The sequence below is a fragment of the Suricata suricatta genome, chromosome 11, assembly GCF_006229205.1.
Source record: "Suricata suricatta isolate VVHF042 chromosome 11, meerkat_22Aug2017_6uvM2_HiC, whole genome shotgun sequence".
NCBI classification, from domain to species: Eukaryota; Metazoa; Chordata; class Mammalia; order Carnivora; family Herpestidae; genus Suricata; species Suricata suricatta.
This window is the reverse complement of record NC_043710.1, coordinates 15,497,146-15,518,787: the sequence shown is the minus strand read 5'-3', so window position 1 is coordinate 15,518,787 and position 21,642 is coordinate 15,497,146. Positions and strand designations below refer to the sequence as shown.

The following is a 21,642-nucleotide window of genomic DNA, read 5'->3' as shown; positions in this document are numbered from 1 at the left end:
TGGCCTACAGGCACATGAAACGATGCTCAGCATCACTCATCATCAGGGAAATACAAATCAAAACCCAACTGAGATACCACCTCAGGCCAGTCAGAGTGGCTAAAATGAACAAATCAAGAGACTACAGATGCTGGCGAGGGTGTGGAGAGACGGGCACCCTCCTACACTGTTGGTGGCAATGTAAACTGGTGCAGCCGCTCTGGAAAACAGTGTGGAGGTTCATCAAAAAACTATCCGCAGAACTCCCCTATGACCCAGCAATAGCACTGCTAGGGATTTACCCAAGGGATACAGAAGTGCTGACGTATAGGGGCGCATGTACCCCAATGTTCATAGCAGCACTGTCAACAATAGCCAAAACATGGAAAGAGCCTAAATGTCCATCACCTGATGAATGCAGCAAGAAGATGTGGTATATATACACAATGGAGTATTACATGGCAATGAAAAAGAATGAAATATGGCCAATTGTAGCAAAGTGGATGGACCTTGAGAGTCTCATGCTAAGCAAAGTAAGTCAGGCAAAGAAGGACAGATACCATATGTTTGCACTCATAAGTCTAACAAGAGAAAGCTAACAGAGGACCATAGGGAGGGTAAGGTGGAAAGAGTTGGGGAGAGACAGGGATGCAAAACCTGAGAAACTATTGAATACTGAAAACGAACCGAGGGTTGAGGGGGGAGAGGGGGAAAGAGGTGGTGGTGATGGAGGAGGGCACTGTGGGGAAGAGCACTGGGTGTTGTATGGAAACCAATTTGACAATAAACTATTTTTAAAAAAACAAAAAACACTGAAAAATTCACATAACTGAACTAAATAAATAAATTAATTAATTAAATAAGCCTTAAAAAAAACGAAAACTATAGGGTCGCCTGGGTGGCTCAGTAGGTTAAGCATCCGGCTTTGGCTCAGGTCATGATCTCACAGTTCATGGATTCGAGCCCCGCATCAGGCTCTGAGCTAACAGCTAGCTCAGAGCAGGGAGCTTGCTTCAGATTCTGTGTCTCCCTCTCTCTCTCTGACCCTCCCCTGCTCACATTCTCTCTGTCTCTCAAATATAAATTAAAAAAAAATTTTTTTACACAACTATAAAACAGTTCTGCTGATTAATTCTATAAGGAATCTACTTTAAGGACATTTTAACACCCAATATCATGACAAGGACAAACTTACAATTACAAAGAACTCATCACAGAAAGTGTCTTTAGCAAATTACAAAGCTCAGATAAGGATTCTTGCTACAATATAGTTTACAAAGCAAACACCTAAACTGATTATGATTAACTCTTTTATCTATGTTACAACTCTAAACAGAGACTGTTCTCTCTCTCTCCATCCCTAAGTTACCTAATTAGAAAGAGACCCAGGTTGATCCTATTACAAATCCAGTAATAAACTCATTTGTATTTTTCAGTTTTCTATGAACATACAAGAGTCCTATCTACAGACTCTCAAGTGAAATACACAGTGAAGATGAATCTAGGAAACCACATTACCCAAGTATTCCACAGGGAACAATGAGCTAAAAGGTTCTATGGAGAAGGATACCCTGTGTAGCAAAAGCATTTCTGATGCACAAACTGAGACTTAAGGAAACAATCTTACCCCTTAAGCCACTATAGACAAAGCAAAATGTGAAGCAAAATAAACCCAAAAGAGAAACAAAATGAGCACGAACTTACATAATGCTTATTTACTATGGCACTGCCAGGCATTTTAACTGATAATTTGGCTAACCTAGGTTACTGACTCATAAGTGTATGTCCATTTTTATAGATGAAAAAAGGAAATAAACTTATCAACACTTTATCAGGCACTGCTCAGTGACTAGCATTAGTAATCTCAATTAATTCTTCCATTACCATTCCAAGTTGGTATCTGTCTCCATTTTAAAGATGAGAAAGGCACCTGGGTGGGTTACTCAGTTACACATCTGACTCCTGATTTAAGCTGAGGTCATGATCTCACAGTTTGTGGGATAGAGCCCTGCATCAGACTCTGAACTGACAGCAGAGCCTGCTTGGGATTCTCTCCCCCTCTCTCTCTGCCCCTCCCCAGCTCATGCACACATGTACCCTCAAAATAAACATTTTTCTAATTAAAAATAAATTTGGAGGCACCCGGGTGGTTCAGTCAGTCAAGCATCCGACTTCGGCTCAGGTCATGATCTTGTGGTCCCTGAATTTAGAGACCTGTGTTGAGCTCTGTGATTACAGCTCAGACACAGGGGCCTGCTTCGGATTCTGTGTCTCCCTCCTCACCCTCTTGCCCCTCCTCCACTTGCAGTCTCTCGAAAATAAATGAACATTAGGAAAAAAAATTTTTTTAATAAAGATAGATAAATAAATAAAAGAGGCACCTGGGTGGCTCAGTCGGTTATGCATCACACTTCAGCTCAGGTCATGATCACACGGCTTCTGAGTTCAAGCCCTGCATCTGGCTCTGTGCTGACAGCTCAGAGCCTAGAACCTGCATCGGATTCTGTCTCCCTCTCTCTGCCCCTTCCCCACTCGCACTCTATCTCCCAAAACTAAAATAAACATTAAAAAAATTTTTTTAGTAAAAACAAATAAATGGACCAGAAATGCTAAAGGTGACATAGAGCCCAATTTTTAAGCTCACTGACTGGAGCAGCCACACTTATCCCTCACAGGCTATGCTTATAAATCTCATTCTAATCACATCACTCTTTCAAGAATCAAAGAATCAACTCTCAATTATGGGAAGACATTCTCCAGGTTTTAACAAATTTCTTGCCTATATTTTACTTGCTCTGTGACCATTTCAGCATGCCATAGCACCTCTATGACAGAGTGTGCAGGTAAATACAGGAGTATATTAACAGCAACCAACCTTGAGCTTTGTTAGAAGTCCCATTCAGAAACACTACATAGATTTTAATTTCTGGTTCAAATTATATTTCTGAAATACTTAAACTTTTTTTTGATGCTTTTATTTTACGTTTGAGAGAGAGAGAGAGAGAGAGCGAGAGCGAGAGCGAGCGAGCGAGCGAGCGCGTGCAAGCGAGCGCACTAGCGGGAGAAGGGCAGAAAGAGAGGGAGACAGAATCTGAAGCAGACTCCAGGCTCCAAGCTGTCAGCAGAGAGCCTGATGCGGGACTCAAACTCACAGACCATGACCCGAACTGAAGACGGATGCTCAACTGAGCCACCAAGCACTCCATTAAACTTTCATTCATATAAACTTTTTAAATTAAAAATAACCAAGAATCAAGGAATAGTTTTAACAAAAGAATGGTTTCATGTTGCTTTAAGAAAAAGTACGAATGCCTTCCCTGGCACTGAATACTGTTCCATGTGTTAAGTACTATGAGGACCATAATCTCTCTTCAGAACAACTGTTGACTGAAAAAAACTTCCAGTTCATCCCATACTCCAAAGACTAATATCTCACAATTTGTGAGTTCAAGCCCCACACCAGGCTCTGTGCTGACAGCTCAGAGCCTGGAGCCTGCTTCGGATTCTGTGTCTTCCTTGCTCTCTGTTCCTTGCCCATTCACATTGTCTCTCTCTCTCTCAAACTTTAAAAAAAAATTTTTAATTATTAAAAAAAAAAAGGGAGGGGGGCCCTTAGGTGACTCAGTTAGCATCCAACTTCAGCTCTTGTAGTTTGTGGGTTTGAGCACCACATCAGGCTCTGAGCTGACAGTTCAGAGCCTGGAGCCTGCTTCAGATTCTGGGTCTCCCTCCCTTTCTTTGTCCCTCCCGCTCTCTCTCAAAAATAAATTCAAAAACATTGTAATTTAAAAAAAAAAGCCTTTCATGCATGAGAATACCCTGAATAGCTCTGTTCATACTGAAACAAACCAGGAGGTCTATGATTACCTTCGAAATATTCTTTCCCTATAAGTATTAGGTATTTATTCTAACTAGGTCATTAAATGCCATGTTTATTTAAAAAAACTTATCTCTATACAATACAATACTGGAGATCAGTCCACACCGCTAACAAAACCACTACATGGGGCGCCTGGGTGGCTCAGTCGGTTAAACCTCCGACTTCTCTTCTGTATCAAAAATAAATAAAGCATTAAAAAAAAAATTAAAAAAAAAAAACCACTACATAATTATGAAGCAAAGGCAAAAATTTGCCTATTGTTTATTCTTGTTCCCTTCAGGTGACACAAAACAGATTATTCTGAAAACACTGTACATTCAAAGATTGGAAATTATAATTAGATGATAAATTTACTGTTTACTGTTTACTATGATTTGGGTTACCGTTATGCACTTTTACACACACTCGTGTCTAACTTTTCAAGAGATCTGTGAAGGTCAGTGGACATGTCCTGTGATGGACAACCCACAAGAAGAGCACGAATTCGAATCAATTTATTAGCCTTTAAGGAACTCCAAAAGCGGGGGAAATACCAAGATGAAAAAAAATCCCTGACCTCAAAAAAGTAAAAGATTTCAGCCACAAAAAGGAATGACATCCTGATACATGCTACAACATGGGGGAACCTTTAAAGTAGCATAATAAGTGAAATAATCCAAACACAAAAGGGCAAATATTCTATGATTCCAGTTACGTGAAATACCTAAAACTGGCAAATCATAAAGAGAGAAGGCAGACTGGAGGTTACCAGCAGCTAGAAGGAAAAGGGAATGGGGAGTTACTGCTTAATGAGGACAAATTTTTATTTGGGATAAAGAAAACATTTTAGAAATACTGGTGATGATTGAATAAAATTGTGAATGTACTCAATGTCACAAAATTGTACTCATAAAAAAAGTTAAAATGACCTAAATCTAAAACCCAAAACTGTAACAACCTAAAACTATAAAACTCCTAGAAGAAAAAATTAAGGAAAAACTTCATGGCATTAGACTTGGCAGTGACTTCTTGACTGACACCAAAAGCATAAGCAACAAAGGAAAAACAGACAAAAGACAAAATCAACAGTAAAAAGACATGTTTGCAAATCATCTACCTGATAAAGATCACTATTCACAATATATAAACTACTTCAGCTCAATGAAAAAAATCACATAACCTGATTTAAAACATGAGCAAAATACTTGGATAGACATTTCTGCAAAGATGATATACAAATGGTCAACAAGCATATGAAAAGATGTTCAATTAACATCATTAGTGAGGAATGCAAATCAAAACCACAATGAAATAATGTATATAAATGTCCAATCACCATATTGTACACATGAAACTATAATATTGTACACCAACTATGCTTCAATTTAAAAAAAAATCACCTTACACTCCATCAGGATGGCTACTATTTAAACACTTACACGTATGTACACACACACGTACACACACACGTACACACACTCACACACTAACAAATTGGCAAGGATATGGAGATACTAGAACCCTTGTGAACTATTGGTGGGATTGTAAAATACTACAATCCAAAGTTCCTCAAAAAAATTGAAAATAGAACTACAATATGACCCAACAATCCCAATTCTGGCTATTATCTCAGTATTATAGTTTAGAGAAGGGTCTCGGAGATATGTGCACACCCATATTCATAGCAACACTGGTCACAATGGTCAAAAGGGAAACAGCTCATTCCCATATCAACAGATGAATAGATCAATAAAAGGTGGTATTTACATAAAATAGAGTATTAATCAGCTTTTTTTTTTTAAAGTAATCTTGGGCGCCTAGGTTGCTCAGTCAGTTAAGCGTCCCACTTCAGCTCAGGTCAGGATCTCACAGTTTGTGAGTTCGAGCCCCACATCGGGCTCTGTACTGCCAGCTCAGAGCCTGGAACTTGCTTTGGATTGTGTGTCTCCCCTTCTCTCTGACCCTCCCATGCTCATGTTCTGTCTCTCTCTCAATAATAAATGTTTTTTAAAAATAATAAATTTAACAAAATAAAAATAAATAAAAAAGTAATCTCTAAACCCAGCATTGGATTAAAACCCATGACCAAGATCAAGAGTTATGCTGGGGTGCCTGGGTGGCTCAGTCAGTAGGCTGAGTGGCCGACTTTGGCTCAGGTTATAATCTCACGGTTTCCGGGTTAGAGCTCCACATCAGGTTCTGTGCTGACAGCTAGCTCAGAGCCTGGAGCCTGCTTTGGATTCTGTGTTTACCTCTCTCTCTGTCTCTCAAAAATAAACAAACATTAAAAAAAATTTTTTTTTTAAAGTCATGCTCCTGGGGCGCCTGGGTGGCTCAGTAGGTTAAGCGTCTGACTTCAGCTCAGGTCATGATCTCACGGTTCGTGGGTTCAAGCCCCGCGTCAGGCTCTGTGCTGACTGCTAGCTCATTAAAAAAATTTTAAAAAAGAATATCTTGTAAAAAAGTCATGCTCCACCGAATGAGCCACCCAGGTGTCCCAGTATTACTTAGCATTTAAAAGGAAGGAAATCCTGTCATTAGCTACAATATGGATGAACCTCAAAGATATTATAGTAAGTGAAATAACCAGTCACAAAAAGCCAAGCCCACTTCCCTTATATGAGGTATCCAAAAGTAGTCAAATTCTTTTTTTTTTTTGCATTTCTTTTTTTTTTATGTTTTATTTAATTTTGATACAAAGAGAGACAGAGCATGAGAAGGGGGGGGCAGAGAGAGAAGGAGACACAGAACCGGAAGCAGGCTCCAGGCTCTGAGCTAGCTGTCAGCACAGAGCCTGACGTGGGGCTCGAACCCACAAGCGTGAGATCTGACCTGAACAGAAGTCGGAGGCTTAACCAATTGAGTCACCAGGCGCCCCAAAAGTAGTCAAATTCTTAGAAAAAGAGACTGGTGGTTACCAGAGGCTAAGCGGAGGAAGAAAAGGAGAGTTGTTTTTTAATCAGTATAAAATTTCAGATATCCCAGATGAAAAAGTTCTGGAGATAAGTTTCTTATCAATGGAAATGCACTTAATGCCACCGAACTACACATTCAAATATAGTTAAAGTGGTAAATTTTATGGGAGTTTTTTTACATTAAAAACATGGTAATATAAAAAATGGTTAAAATGGCAAAATTTTGTTACATATATTTTACCATAATTTAAAAAAATAATATAATAGACCAAAACCACTAAATGGTATGGTATGTGAGTTATATCTCAATAAAACCGTTTAAAAAGAAAAATCTGGGGCGCCTGGGTGGCTCAGTAAGTTAAGTGTCCAACTTCGGCTCCAGTCATGATCTCACAGTTAATGGGTTCAAGCCCCGCATTGGGCTCTGTGCTGACAGCTCAGAGCCTGGAGCCTGCTTCAGATTCTGTGTCTCTCTCTGCAATTTGTTGGAAATATCCTGAGCCTTGAGAGGAGACTATGCTCCTACTTCCTCCAGCTTGTTCACTGGGGCTTCCAAGTGGTAGGTCTTCTCTCCCTTTGCAAGGCACATGCCACCATCACCTTCTCTTCTTTTTTTTCTATTTTATTTTTGAGAGAGAGAGAGCATGAGCAGGGGAGGGCCAGAGAGAGGGAGACACAGAATCTGAAGACAGGCCCCATGCTCCAAGCTGTTAGCACAGAGCCTGACGCAGGGCTCAAACCCACAAACTGAGATCATGACCTGAGCTGAAGCTGGCGCTTAACCAACTGAGCCACCCAGGCGCCCTGCCACCATCACCTTCTAACTTCCCCCATCTTATTAGGTTCAGCCTCACAGAAAATTAAAGAAGCTGCAGTGATAGTCACAGGAAGGAGGACAAATTTCAGGATTCACTTTTTAAAAAAAAAAAAAGAGCAAAAAACTGGAGGCACCTGGGTGGCTCAGTCAGTTAAACATCCAACTTTGGCTCAGAGCATGATCCTGCAGTTTGTGGGTTCGAGTTCCGTGCGGGACTTTACACTGATCGTGCAAACGGAACCTGATTGGGCTTCCGTTTCTCACTGTCTCACTCTCTCAAAATAAATAAATAAATAAACTTTAAAAAAGGGGGGGGGTGCCTGGGTGGCTCAGTTTCATTAAGCATCCGACTCGATTTGGCTCAGCTCATCTCACCATCGGTGAGGTAGAGATGAAGCCCTGGGTGGGGGCTCTGCACTGACAGCACAGAGCCTGCTTGGGATTCTTTCTCTCTGGCCCTCCCAAGCATGTGCGAGTCTCTCTCTCTCTCTCTCTCTAAATCAACAAACTTAAAAAACAAAAAACAAGCAAAAAAAACCCCACTATTAAAAAAAACATACACACACACACACACTCACACAAAAAAACCACTATTTCTTTTACACAGTAGCCATACAACAGATGTTAGGTCTCTGCCCTTCCTTTGCATCCCTTCGTCCAGTCCAGCATTATGTTTAAAAGAGAAACTCCTCTGTGCCTATGCCGGGTATCCACTGGCCTCACGGGTGCTGGAGCTATTAAAGTGTGTTTAAAATGTTTGTTAAACCACAGCACAGTTTAAAATGTGTTTGTTAAACCATAACTATCATGTGTTATTAAGTCTTAAAAACACATCACAAAAAATATGAGCAGGATAAGCTTATTCTGGTAGAATAAACACTTCTCTAGTACATAAAAAAAGACAAGATAAAGACCAAGGACTAATCACCTCTGAGTGATGGGACTAAGGGTGAGTTTCTTCATTTCTTGCTTTTCTGTATTTTTTATAATGAATCTGTAGCTTCTGCAATAAAAAATTAGGTGGAAATCTTTAGAAAAATAAACATTCTGGCTCAAAGTCTCACTGTCTCTTATACCACAGGCACTTTCACACGTTACTGCACTGAAGCTGAATTAGCACCCTCGGAGAGGGGCACATTTCCTCCATTTTGCAGATGAGAATGAATAAACTGAGGCTCAGGACAGTTAAGTGACTTGGTCAAGGCTGTAAGGCTGTACAGCTAGCAACTAACAAAAGCAAGGTTCCCCGGGCCTTTTAACTTCCAGCCCAGAGGCCTTCCCATTCTGGCACATCTTAAAGGGCAGTTTGCATTATTGCTCATGATATTGTTGTTTTTAACCTACGCTGAGACTATTTTAAGAATACTCGCTATGTAACTTTGGCCAAGTAAGTCACTTAACCTTTGCAGGCCTCAGTTTCCTCATCCGAAAAGCAAAAGAGTCGGAAAAGATATTTTACCTCTAACAGCCCCACATGCTAATAGATTTTAAGTCTAGATGCCATCTTAGAACCAGAAAACCCCACGGGCAAGAATGAATGATTGGAGAAAAGCTATGCTCTGGGCCAGAAGCCATTCTTCCTGGAAACAGGTGGTGGACAGTCAAGAGGAAATAAACCAGTGGGGGGACCACAAACTTCCTGGTTAAATCAACAGCAGAAAGCTCCAGCTTTGAAAGCAGAGCAATGCTTCAATCTTGGATATTTCGTGACCAGAAACTACGCACAGTAAGTAAAGCTAGAAGAATATAAAAACTGGCATGGGGGGCCGTGGGGGGGGGGGCCTGGCAATGGTTTATGCACCCTATGGAAACGTCATGATTTTTCCAAGTAGACTCATTAATACTAAAGCCAAAGAACCCCGGGTGCTTCTAAGTGGAGAAGCCTTCTTCCTCACCAAGCATGTGAAGGAGAAACTGAACTTGCAGGGCTCTCTAAGAGATGCCACACCTGAGGGAAAGAGCCGACCCAACACTTGTGGAAAACGTGAAAGGATGCAGTTAAACTCTCTCCAATCTACAGAGAAGTCAAAGACAGCGAAAAGACCTTTAAAAAAGATGAAGTTCCTGTAAAGGATTCGCTGAGTGTGTGTAACCTCTTACACTGCAGACATTATAAAACACTGCCGCTATTTAGAATTGTTACACAGCCTTTTTACTCGAGGGTAATAAAAGTACAGCATTAAAACTCTGCTGGAGAGGAAAAAAGAGTCCATTTTGCTGAAACAGGCTCCAACCAAAATCTCACCACCTTCCCCTCACCTAGAAGGATGAGCCTGAACCAACAAGAAGCTCCTTAGGACCTGTGCTACAGTCTTAAAAAATTAAAACATCCTGCCCCGAAGACCGCGACCAAGACACCACCGGCTCTAAATCCAAAGCCAGGTCCCCAGGGGAAAAAAGCTCCTCAGTGTGCTCTCCGTGCTCCCGGGTGCGAGATTCCAGCCCAGCTACTAGGCCCCGACTGGGTGAGCACCTGATGTGGGGGGAGGGCGAGCCAAGGCCCTAGCGGATCTGGGGCGGGAAACCAGGGGCTCTCGAGGCTGTTAAGGAGAACAGCCTGCCTCCCCCAACGGCAGGGGTCCTGGCCCTCCCCAGGGGTGGGCACCAGGAACACGTGGGGCGACAGGAGCAAGGAAGGGGTGTCCCGGGCAGACAGCCTGGGTCTGGCACGGCGGCCGGAAAAAAAGAGGACGGAGCTATCCCTGGGCGGGGAACGAAGCCCTCGGGGCCCGAAGGGTGAAGGCAAAGGGCGCGGGGAAGAGGGGACAAGGCCACGAGGAGGGCGGGTCTCCCTTGGCGCCGGGGCACGCGCCGGACAAGCGCGCGGACTCCCGGGAACGGAGGACCCCGACGCGCGGGAACAGATCTCCGACCTGCCCCGGGGTGCGGGGAAACAGGAGCGGCCGCGCCCGAAGGGCCCTGTGACCCGCGGCAGCCAGGACCGGACCCGCCCCGCGGCGCCTCCCTCCAGCCTCCTTTCCCTCCCTCCCTCCCACCCGCGGCCCGTTAACCCGTGGCCGCCACACTCACCAGCGGCTGCACCTGAGCCCGCCGCTGCCTCAGCTGCTGCCTGCGCCTCCGCAGCCGCCGCCGCCGCCGCCGCCTCGCTGCTGAGGCCGAGTCCCAGGGGAGCCTCCGCGTCCCGCCGCCGCTGCCGCTGCCGCCGGAGCAGAACACCCCAAAATGGCGGCACTTCCGGCACCTACCACCGGCGGGGAGGGCAGAGGAGGAGGGGGAGGGCAGTGAGAGGGAACGTACCACCGCGCTGCCGCCCGCAGAGCAGATCCGAGCGGTGCGCGGCGCATGGGCGAGCAGAGCGCGTGGCGCTGCAGCGCCCCCTCGGGCTGGGGAGTGGAGAAGCAGGCGCGCCGAATCCCCCGGGGGGCTGCGGGCGGAACCGTCAGCCCGGGGAACCGCCGGGGCGCATCTCTTTGTCTCAGAGCTCTACCGAAGGGAAGGGTGGCAAGACCTGGCCTAAGACTCTGAAGCTCTCGGCTCTACGCATCATACCCACAGGAGTTCTGGATGACCTGGTGGGCGAGGACCTCAGCTTGGCCCTGAATATGCCCATAATAAAATATTTGATGAATGAATGAATGAGGGAATGGAATGGTGCCTGGCCAGCGTTGGGCACAGGACACACCTGCTTCTGTTGGAGCAGACAAGCAACAGGATCCAGGCCTTCTTCCTTCTTTTCTAAGGTGTGGAATGTGAGTGTGTTGCAAGCTTTCAGAATTAGGGGAGTGCTCTCTAGCAGGATGAACCGCTGTGTGACCGCACAACTTTGCAAAAATCCCTGCAGTGCCATGAAGCTCATAATGGTCCTTACTAAGTGACTGATTGCTTGTGGGGCACGTGGGTGGCTAGATTAGTTAGGCGTACTATGCTTGATTTCGGCTCAGGTCTTTATCCCATAGTTGTGAGATGGAGCCCGGTAGTGCTGAGCCCAGAAGCTGCTGAAGAGTCTCTCTCCCCCTCTCTCTGTCCCTCCTCTGCTTGAGCACTCTCTCTCTCTTTCTCGCTCTTGCAAAATAAGTTAACTATTAAAAAATTAATTAAATTAAATTTTTACAAAATTACACACATATGGGGCACCTGGTGATTCAGTTTGTTAAGCATTCAACACGATTTCAGCTTTTTTTCTATGTTATTTCCTTCCTCTCTCTCTCTCTCTCTCTTTTCTTTCTTTCTTTCTTCTTTCTTTCTTTCTTTCTTTCTTTCTTTCTCTCTCTCTCTCTCTCTCTCTCTCTCTCTCTCTCTCTTTCTTTCTTAGAGAGAGAGAGAAAGAAAGCCTAAGTCAGGGAGGGCAGAGAGAGAGAGAGAGAGACTCCCAAACAGGTTCTGCACTGTCCATGGAAACCCAGTGTAGGCCTGGAACCCACAAAACTGTGAAATCATGACCTGAGCCAAAGTTGGTCGTTTAACCGACTGACAGCTTAGGTCTTGATCTCAGGGTTGTGAGTTCAAGCCCAGTGTCGGGCTCCACACTGGGCGTGAGGCCGACTTAAAGAAAAAAAAAATCTCACACACACACACACACACACAGAAGACAGTAAAAATAAAGTAAAACTACACACACACCCATCCTTCCAATCCCACTTTCCTGCTTTGTCTTTATCTAAAGCACTAATCACCGTCTGACATAGCATATTTTATGCCTCATATTTTACTTATTTTATTTGTAGTCCTCCCCAACCAGAAGGTAAATTCTGAAAGGACACAGGTCTGAACCAAACTGACTCCATGACAGGCTTCAAATTTCCCCTCTGACCTTGGAGGCCTAGGTGTCGGTTTCTCAGACTCATTAGACAATAAAAGGGCACAGATTGCTCAGCCAGGGACCCCCCTAGTAACACTCAATCAGAAGTGGGCAGCTAAAATGCTTAACATTCCTAAGAGCAGGCCTAGAGATAGAAGTTATAGATGATCACTTATTGCTTAAGGCTAGTTAGACCCTACGTGGGGGTCCTTAGCCGACTCTGTAATTGGTTAATTTCAAAGATACTCTAAATGTTGTGATTGGGTCCCGCCAAAAGTAACGAACACTCTAAACAATATGTATGGTTAAATTCGCTGCCAATGCTGTTACCCGATAATGATTGGATTACTGTACTTATGTCACAATTTCCTGTAACTTCCCTTCCCCAAAACCCATAAAAACCCTGCTCAGCCCTTGTTCGGGGCTCTCAGCACAGATCCGCTGCCCTGGTGAGGTCTGTGAGCCCGAGCTTGAGCTAAGCCCAGCGAACTTAAGCCCGTAATAAAAAGCCCTTTGCTTTTGCATGTATGACTCGGTCTCCCTGGTGGTCTCTGGTTTTTGGGGACGATATTGCAATCTGGGCATAACAATTCTACAGGGTTAGGGATTCTGTCTGTTTTATATCCTTAAGGCCTGGAATAATAATGCTCAATAAATATTGGTTTTCTTAATTTGACATACATATATTGTAAAATTGTTACCATAATAAATTAATACTTATCATCTCGAGTAGATTAAAAAAAAGTTTTCTTCCTTGTGATGAGAATTCTTAGGATCAACTCTTTTAACTTTCCCATATACCATATCACAGTGTTAACTATGGTCATCCTGTTGTACATTACATCAGTAGTACTTAATTTACCTTCTAACCAAAAGTTTGTACCTTTTGACCATCTACCTCCAATTCACCTTCCCCATCAATAAATACTGCTGAATTCATGAATAAGCATATCTATATCTAGGTGCTGGATATGAAAAAAAAAAGAATTGTTTAGCCTTCAGAAGCTTCCTAGAACCTGCCCATAAGTTAAATCAAAGTAGGGATTAGGGATCACACCCATTTTCTTATTCTCTTATCTCTCTAGGGTTTTGTTTGTTTGTGTGTTTGTTTCAATAGGTATTTTGTGAAGGGCAACCAGAAACTTTTCCCTATTTTATCTCGACTTACTGCCGTTGGCACAGAGGAAGTACCACTCATTGCAAGGTACTAGCGTAACCCTTGCATCTAGTTGCCAAGGAAGACCACATCCTATCAGCCCAAAGCGGTGGGTGGGTGCCGAGGGGGGTGACAATTACATGAAAAACACAAATGGGGGTGCCTGGCTGGCTCAATTGGAAAAGCATGGGACTCTTGGCCTCAGGGAATGAGTTCCAGTCCCACATTGGGGGTAGAGATTACTTAAAAGAATAAACTTTAAAACAAACAAACAACACATAGTCTCTTATAACTTCAAAGGGCTTCACAGCACAGACAAAATACGAGACTGTACAAATAAAAAAGCTTGAGATACGAACGAGTATGAAAACCTTCCTATTTTATTTAAAGATTTTATTTTATATTTTTAAGATCTAATTAAAATGATTCACCAATCCAGCATCACTCCATTTAGCAAAGAGAGGGGTGTTCCTTATGCCACATCCTTATCCATTCATCCACTGATGGGCACTTAAGTTATTTCCATATCTTGGCTAGTGTGAATAATGTTACAATAAACATGAAAGTGCATATATCTCTCCCATATCCTCTTTTCTTTTTTTTTTTTTAATTTAAATTCAAGTTCGTTAAAATACAGTGTAGTATTGGTTTCAGGAGTAGAACCCAGTGATTCATCACTTCCATACAACACCCAGTGCTCATCCCCAACAAATACTCTCCTTAATGCCCAACACCCATGGACCCATCCCGCCACCCAACACCCCTCCAGCAACCCTCAGTCTGTTCTCTGTATCCTCTGCCTCCCTCTCTGTTTTTTATCTTCTTTTTCCTTCCCTTCCTCTATGCTCCTCTCTTGTGTTTCTTAAATTCCACATATGAATGGAATCATGTATTTGTCTATGACTGACTTATTTCACTTAGCATAATAATAATAGTTCAATCCATGTTGTTGCAAATCAAATGGCAAGGCTTCATTCATGTTGATTGCTGAGTAATATTCCTGTGTGTGTGTGTGTGTGTGTGTGTGTACCATCATCTTATCCATTCATCAGTCAATAAACATTTGGGCTCTTTCCATAATTTAGCTACTGTTGATTGCACTGTATAAACACTGGGATGCATGTGCCCCTTCGAATCAGCATTTTTGTATCCTTTGGATAAATACCTAGTAGGGCAATTGCTGGGTTGTAGGATAGTTCTAGTTTAAAGATTTTATTTTGAAGCAATCTCTATATCCATTGAGGGGCTCAAACTCACAGCCCCGAGATCAAGACTCACAGACTCCACCGAATGATACAATCAGGCACCCCTATTTCATTTTTTGACTTCCAAATTAATTAACATTTGTTTAAAAATAAATGAATGAGGGGTGCCTGGGTGGCTCAGTCAGTTAAGCATCCAACTTCGGCTCAGGTCAAGATCTCACGGTTCCCGAGTTTGAGCCCTGCACTGTTGGTGCAAAGCCTACTTGGGATTCTCTCTCTCCCTCTCTCTCTGCATTCCCCTGCTCTCTTACTCTCTCTCACAAAATAAATAAATAAACTTGAAACTTTTTTGAAAATCTTTAAAGAAAAAAAAAGATGCACATATCCTTTAATATAGAAATACAATAGGGACACCTGAGTGGCACGGTTGGTTAAGTGTTCCACTTTGGCTCAGGTCATGATCTCGAGGTTCATGGGTTCGAGCCCCAGGTTGGGCTCTGTGCTGACAGCTCAGAGTCTAGAGACTGCTTCACATTCTGTGTCTCCTTCTATCTCTGCCTCTTTCCTGCTTGTGCTCTCTCTCTCTCTCTCTCTCTCTCTCAAAAATAAATAAAAACATTAAAAAAATAAAAATAAATACAATCTCCATTGTATTTCTAGGAATGTTTCCTTAAGCAACATTAGTGAGCAAAGCATACACAAGGGCATTTTCTACAGAATTCTTTGATTCAGCCAACTAGTATTTATTGAATGCCAACTATGTCACTGGCCTAGACAATGGGGTTCGAGGCATGAATAAAATAGATAAGGTCTCTGCCCTCATGGAACTGACTGTATTTGTTACTGGTTAAAAAAAAATGGGGCACCTGGGTGGCTCAGTCAGTTAAGTGTCTGACTTCAGCTCGGGTCATGATCTCATGGTTCGTGAATTTGAGCCCCGTGTTGGGCTCTGTGCTGACGGCTCAAAGCCTGGAGCCTGCTTCAGATTCTTTGTCTCCCTCTCTCTGCCCCTCCCACCCCATGCTCTGTCTCTCTCTCAAAAATAAATAAACATTAAAAAAATAATAAAAGACCTACCCAGTTGGGTTCCCTATCCATCAATACTGAAATGGTTATAGAAATGATGGTACCAATAGTGTCATTTGAACCAGAGCAACCGGGGTGGCGGGCAGGAGCAGCAAGCACTTGGGGCACTGCCAGTGTGGCCTCCTTAGAACGCCCTTCCCTGCTAAGGTAGTGTATACTCTGCAGCCCCCTCAGTGCTCAGCAGCAACCCCCCCTCCTAAATCTGAACCACTTCTAGGACCTATTACCTGGTAAGTCCAAAGAAGTGTATGTTTCCAGACTTCTTCGTTAAAGAGGTTCCAAGTATGATGGTACAGAAATCATCAACCGGAGACGAGAGAATGGGCAGATGGAGCTGCAGACACTGCCATCCAAAGAAACATCTGGAAGAGCCGCAAACCACTGAGTAAGCAGAAGGAGAGGGTGAGAACGAGCTCCCGCAGCGCCTGGATGGCTCAGTCCGCTAAGCATCCGACTTTGGCTGGCATCATGCTCTCACGGTTCATGAGTTCAAGCCCTGCAGCGGGCTTTCTGCTGTCAGTGCAGAACCCACTTCGAATCATCTGTCTCCCTCTCCCTGCTCTCTCTCTCAAAAATAAATAAACATTAAAAAATTAAACAAAATATATATTTAAAAAAAAAAGAAGAACCAGCTCCTAGAGACCATCACCAAGCACTTGCACCAGAAGTCCACTGAAAATCAGGGAAGAACTGAAGGGCCTGACCCAATAGTGGAACCACTGGAGGTGTTTCAGGGCAGCAGTTGGGCAAAGGCCTCAACCCAGGTTTAGGCGGTGAGACCCTGGCATCACAGGGATCACATGGGCTCCGCATTGCTGGTAGAAAGATTGCAAGATGAGCTGTGTCTTCATAAAGAAATAGCCAAAACCAAAACAAAACAAAAAACCAGACGGAGGAGTTCCAGACCTTAAACATAGAGTTGAAGATGAAAGAATAAGAGAGGGCCTGGTCCCGAGATCAGCAGGCTTTCAGTAACAGCCAAGAAGATGATTTTTACAACAGCCCTTGAGGAGATGGAGCAGCTATTAGAAAGGGGATAAAAAGCAAGTGACCAGATGGCTCCCTCTTGGGGATAAAGTCTCAGACAAAGCCATTTTGAACATCTGCTTGTTGGCCATGATCTAGGATTCACCATCCCCAGAAAGAAAACAGTTTTGCAGTAGGATTCAGGACAGTTTATGCTGGAACGAAGCTTCCTCCTTTTTAATTTTTTTAATGTTTATTATTTTTGAGACAGAGAGAGAGAGAGAGACAGAGCATGAGAGGGTAATGGGCAGAGATAAAGAGGGAGACACAGAATCTGAACCAGGCTCTACATGGGGCTCGACCCCACGAAATATGAGATCATGAAGTTTGATGCTTAACTGATTTGAGCCACCCAGGAGCCCCTGAAGTTCTTCCTTTAAGCAAATTTCCCCAACCTTCCGACTGGTCAGTTATCCTGAATCTCACATGCACATAGGCCCCTGGAAGGGGCCTACAGGAGAGGGGCCAGGGATCTTGGGTCAAGGTCCTAAGCAACAGAGTGGCATGCTGTTAGAATAAGGAGACAAAACCAGCAACAACCAGGGGCTCGAAAGGTCACATTCAAGTACTGGGAAGAAAACCTTAATGGTACAATGGAGCACTGGTGCTCTACAGGAAGACATCACTGGGGAGCCTGAGGGGCTCACTTGGTTGACTGGTCCACTCCTGATTTTGACTCAATCATGATCCCAGGGTCGTGGGGTCAAGCTCCTCGTCAAGCTCCATGCTCTGCATGGAGCCTGCTTAAGCAAGATTGTTCCTCTACCCCTCTCCCCTACTTTCTCTCTTTCTCTCTCTCTCTCAAATTAAAAAAAAAAAAAGAAGAATGAAATCTACAGGAGACATTACTGAGGAGCCATACAGTCCCCTTCTAACTTGGGAAATGTTCTGTCTCATCCTGGTTGGGCTCTATACCTCATTGTAAATTTATAAACTTGAAGTTACTTGAAGTGACTAAATGAATGGAATGAAGATATAGATAACAATAACATCTACCTGAAACAATGCACGTTGGAGCTTTTAGTTTAAATCATTCCTATCTATCTTGTATTTACATGTATATAATATAAATTATGCTAGGTTTTTAAAAGTTGTTTTAAGTTTTTATTTATTCATTTAAGGACTCTCTACACCCAGCATGAGGCCCGAACACACATGCTCTTCCAACTGAGCCAGCCAGGTAACCCTAAAATGCTAAATTTTTTAATGTTTATTTAATTTTGAGAAAGAGAGCTAGAGCCTGAGCAGGGGAGGGGCAGAGAGAGAGAGGGAGATACAGAATCCAGAGCAGACTCCAGCCTATCAGCACAGAGCCCAGTGTGGGGCCAAATTCACAGGATGTGAGATAGTGACCTGAGCTGAAGTCAGATACTCAACTGACTATGCCACCCAGGCACCCCTAACATGCCGTTTTTAAAGTAAATATTCTATAACTATTCAGATTATAACATTGAGAAATGAAAACAAAATGATGGTATAATTAAACATTGGTATATCAAAAGCTATTTGAAAAAAAAAATATATATATATATAAAGGGGCACCTGGCTGGCTCAGTCCAGTGAAACCTGTGACTCTTGAGATCTCTGGATTGTGAATCAGAGCTCCAGGTTGGGTGTAGGGATTACTTAAAATCTCAAAAAAAAAAATATATATATATATATGTATACACACACACACACACACAGAGACTGACATGGAAAGATGTTATAAATACACAACTAAGGGGTATCTGGGTGGCTCAGGCTGTTAAGCATCTGACTCTTGATATCCACTCATGTCATGGCCTTGAGATTCTTGAGTTTGAGCCCTGCATCAGGGGCTCACTCTCTCTCTCTCTCAAAAATAAATAAATCTCAAAAAAAAAAAAAAAAGACACGATTAACTGCTAAGAAGTAAGTTATAAAATCCCCATTTATCTCTTTTTAATGTTTATTTATTTTTGAGGTGGGGGAGGGGCAGAGGGAGAGGGGAACATGGATCTGACATGGGCTCTGAGGGCCCTATTCCGGGCTAGAACTTAGGAACTGTGAGAGCCAACGTCAGATGCTTAAGCAACTAGCTACCCAGGTGTTCCCCAATTATGTTTTAAAGAAATATGCATATATATTCAATTATTCCATGTTGTTAACAGCTAAGGGAAAGGAGGTCGTTTCTGGTAGGAGGTAAGTATGGGGACATGTGGGCCTGGGAAGGATAGAGAGAGACAAAGAGTCCTGACGGCATTTGCATCCCTGGATCCCCTAGTGTCTGCTGTTGTTTGCTCAGTTCCCCTTTCTGAGGTTTGTTATATGAGTCAGTAGATTATCTGTGTTGCCCAAACTAGTTAAGAATTGGGCATCAAAGGGTGCCTGGATGGTTCAGTCAGAGGAATATGCAACTATTCATTTTAGAGTTATGAGTTCGAGCCCCAAATAGGATATAGAGATTATGTAAAAATAAATCTTAGGCGCCTGGGTGGCTCAGTCAGTTAAGCATCTGACTTCAGCTCAGGTTGTGATCTGGTCTGTGAGTTCTAGCCCCATGTTGGGCTCTGTGCTGACAGCCCAGAGCCCAGAGCCTGGAGTCTGGAGCCTGGAGCCTGCTTTGGATTCTGTGTCTCCCTCTTTCTCTGCCCCTCCTCAGTTTGCACTCTGTCTCTCTCTCTAAAACAACCATTACAAAAAAAATCTTTAAAAATTTTTTATGTTTATTTATTTCTGAGAGAGAGAGAGAAAGAGACCAGGGGAGGAGCAGAAAGGGAGACACAGAATCCAAAGCAGGCTCCAGGCTTTAAACTGTCAACACAAACCTCATGCGAGGCTCAAACCCACAAACCTCAAGATCATGACCTGAGCCGAAGTAGGATGCCCAACCGACTGAGTCACCCAGGCGCCCCCACCAGAAAATTAAACCTTAGCAAAAAATAGTACCACTTATGACCAGCACCAAGTATTATATTGTATAGAATTGTTTAATAATTGTATTGTACACTTGAAATCAATAGAACACTGTATGTTGATCTTTGCACCCCCCCCCGCTTTTGCTCCTGCTTTCTCCTGCGAACATACACACACTCTCTCTCTCCCCCAAAATAAATAATTAAACTTGAGAAAGAGAGAGAGGAGGAAGAAAAAAAAAGTAGAATGGTGGCTGCCAGAGGCTGGAAGGAGGGTGCTATGGGGAATTTTTTAGTTTTTAGTTAAATTACTTTTTAATAATCTCTATGTCCAAGGTGGGGCTTGAACTCACCACCCCAAGATCAAGAGTAACTCTAAGGACGGAACCAGCCAGACGCCCCTGGGGAGCTGTTTTATAGGCACAGAGTTGCAGTCTGGGAAGATGAAAAAAGTTTTAGAGATATACTTCAGTGATGGTTGCACAACAATGTCAATGTACTTCATGCCAATGAACGGTATACTTAAAAATGGTTTCAGGGCACCTGGGTGGCTCAGTTGGCCAGACGTCCGGCTTTTGCTCATGGTTAACGAATTCGGGCCCCACATCATGCTCTATGCTGACTGCTCAGAGACTGAGACTGGAGCCTGCTTCGGACTCTGTGTCTCCCTCTCTCTGCCCCTCCCCAGCTCGTGCTCTGTCTGTCTCTCTCAAAAATGAATAAACATTAAAACAATTTTTATAACCTAAATGGTTAGGATTGCATATTTTATAGCACGTATATTTTGATAAAATTTTTAAAAAGATTTGAAGGGAGCCTGGGTGGCTCAGTCAGTGGAGCATCCAACTCTTAATTTCGGCTCAGATCATGATCCCAGGGTCATGGGATCAAGCCCCTCGTGGGGCTCAAGCTTGCTTAAGATTCTCTCTATCTCTCCCTCTGCCCCTCTCCCCTGCTCACCTGTGCCCTCTCTCTCTCAAAAGAAAAGATTTGGTTTTCACATTACAACTGACTAATGCACATATATTAGCTAGGATAAGTCAGACCGCTATCACAATTAGACCTCAAGTAAGTAGCCAAAACAAAATAGAAGCTTATTCCCCTCTCCCTCAACAGATTAGGGAAGATGTTCGCAGTCGGTGGAAGGTTAAAGAGAGGTGGCTTCTCCTTGGAGTAATTATTTAGGGACCCAGGTTAACGGAGACTCTGCTGCATAGAACTCGTTCCTGCCGGGATGATTCCAGCCGTCCTCAACACGACTCCAGCCCACGAGAGGAGAAAAACAGCTGGAGGAGTTACGGACCAGGCCCTGCTGCTCCTCATGCTGGCACACATCACCTCCTCTCACACTCCACTGGAGGCACTGAGTCCTGTATCACTTCTTACCTTGAGGGATATTGAGCACATGACAGTTCAGATATTGTGAGAGAGGTAGACAAAGAATTTTGGTGGACAGTCAGTCTCTAAAAAGAAAAACAAAAATCCCTGGGGGGGAATATGCATCTAACTGAAATAGTAATTTTCTCCAGAGGTTAAAACTACAGGAAACTCTCACTTTTTATATATAATTTTGAAGTACTATTATAATCAGAAACTATAAAGCAAAACAAGGATAGAGGGAATGACAATAAAATGTTTGCAAAAACAAAAAACATACAAAAAACACACTAAACTCCTTGTTTATTAAAAAGATTTTTTAATGTTTTATTTATTTTTGAGAGAGAGAGAGAGAGAGAGAGAGAGAGAGGAGGAGGGAGGGGCAGAGAGAGAGGGAGACACAGAATCTGAAGCAGACTCCAGGCTCTGAGCTGTCAGCACAGAAACTGACATGGGGCTTGGACTTGTGAACCTCAAAATCATGACCTGAGCCGAAGTTAGACGTTCAATCAACTGAGTCACTCAAGTGCCCCTAAACTCCTTGTTTAAAAAAAAAAACAAACCTGAAGCCAGGGCCCCTCTTCTGT

At 43.3% G+C, this 21,642-nt stretch overlaps 1 protein-coding gene across 6 annotated transcripts in view; it reads right to left on the bottom strand.

Moving 5' to 3' along the window:
- The window catches only part of CELF1 (CUGBP Elav-like family member 1), an 83,503-nt gene extending 72,753 nt beyond the window's left edge, over nucleotides 1-10,750 (bottom strand). For 5 of the 6 annotated variants that reach the window (XM_029914766.1, XM_029914767.1, XM_029914774.1 and 2 more), the window contains exon 1: nucleotides 10,601-10,750. Coding sequence is in view for 1 of the 6 variants with exons in the window: in XM_029914770.1 (XP_029770630.1) it covers nucleotides 8,499-8,533 (35 nt within the window). In the remaining 5 variants the exon portion in view is untranslated. Of the gene's footprint in view, nucleotides 1-8,498; nucleotides 8,574-10,600 lie in introns of all 6 variants that reach the window. The other variant, XM_029914770.1, reaches the window with a different exon arrangement.
- Nucleotides 10,751-21,642: the final 10,892 nt, after the last annotated feature.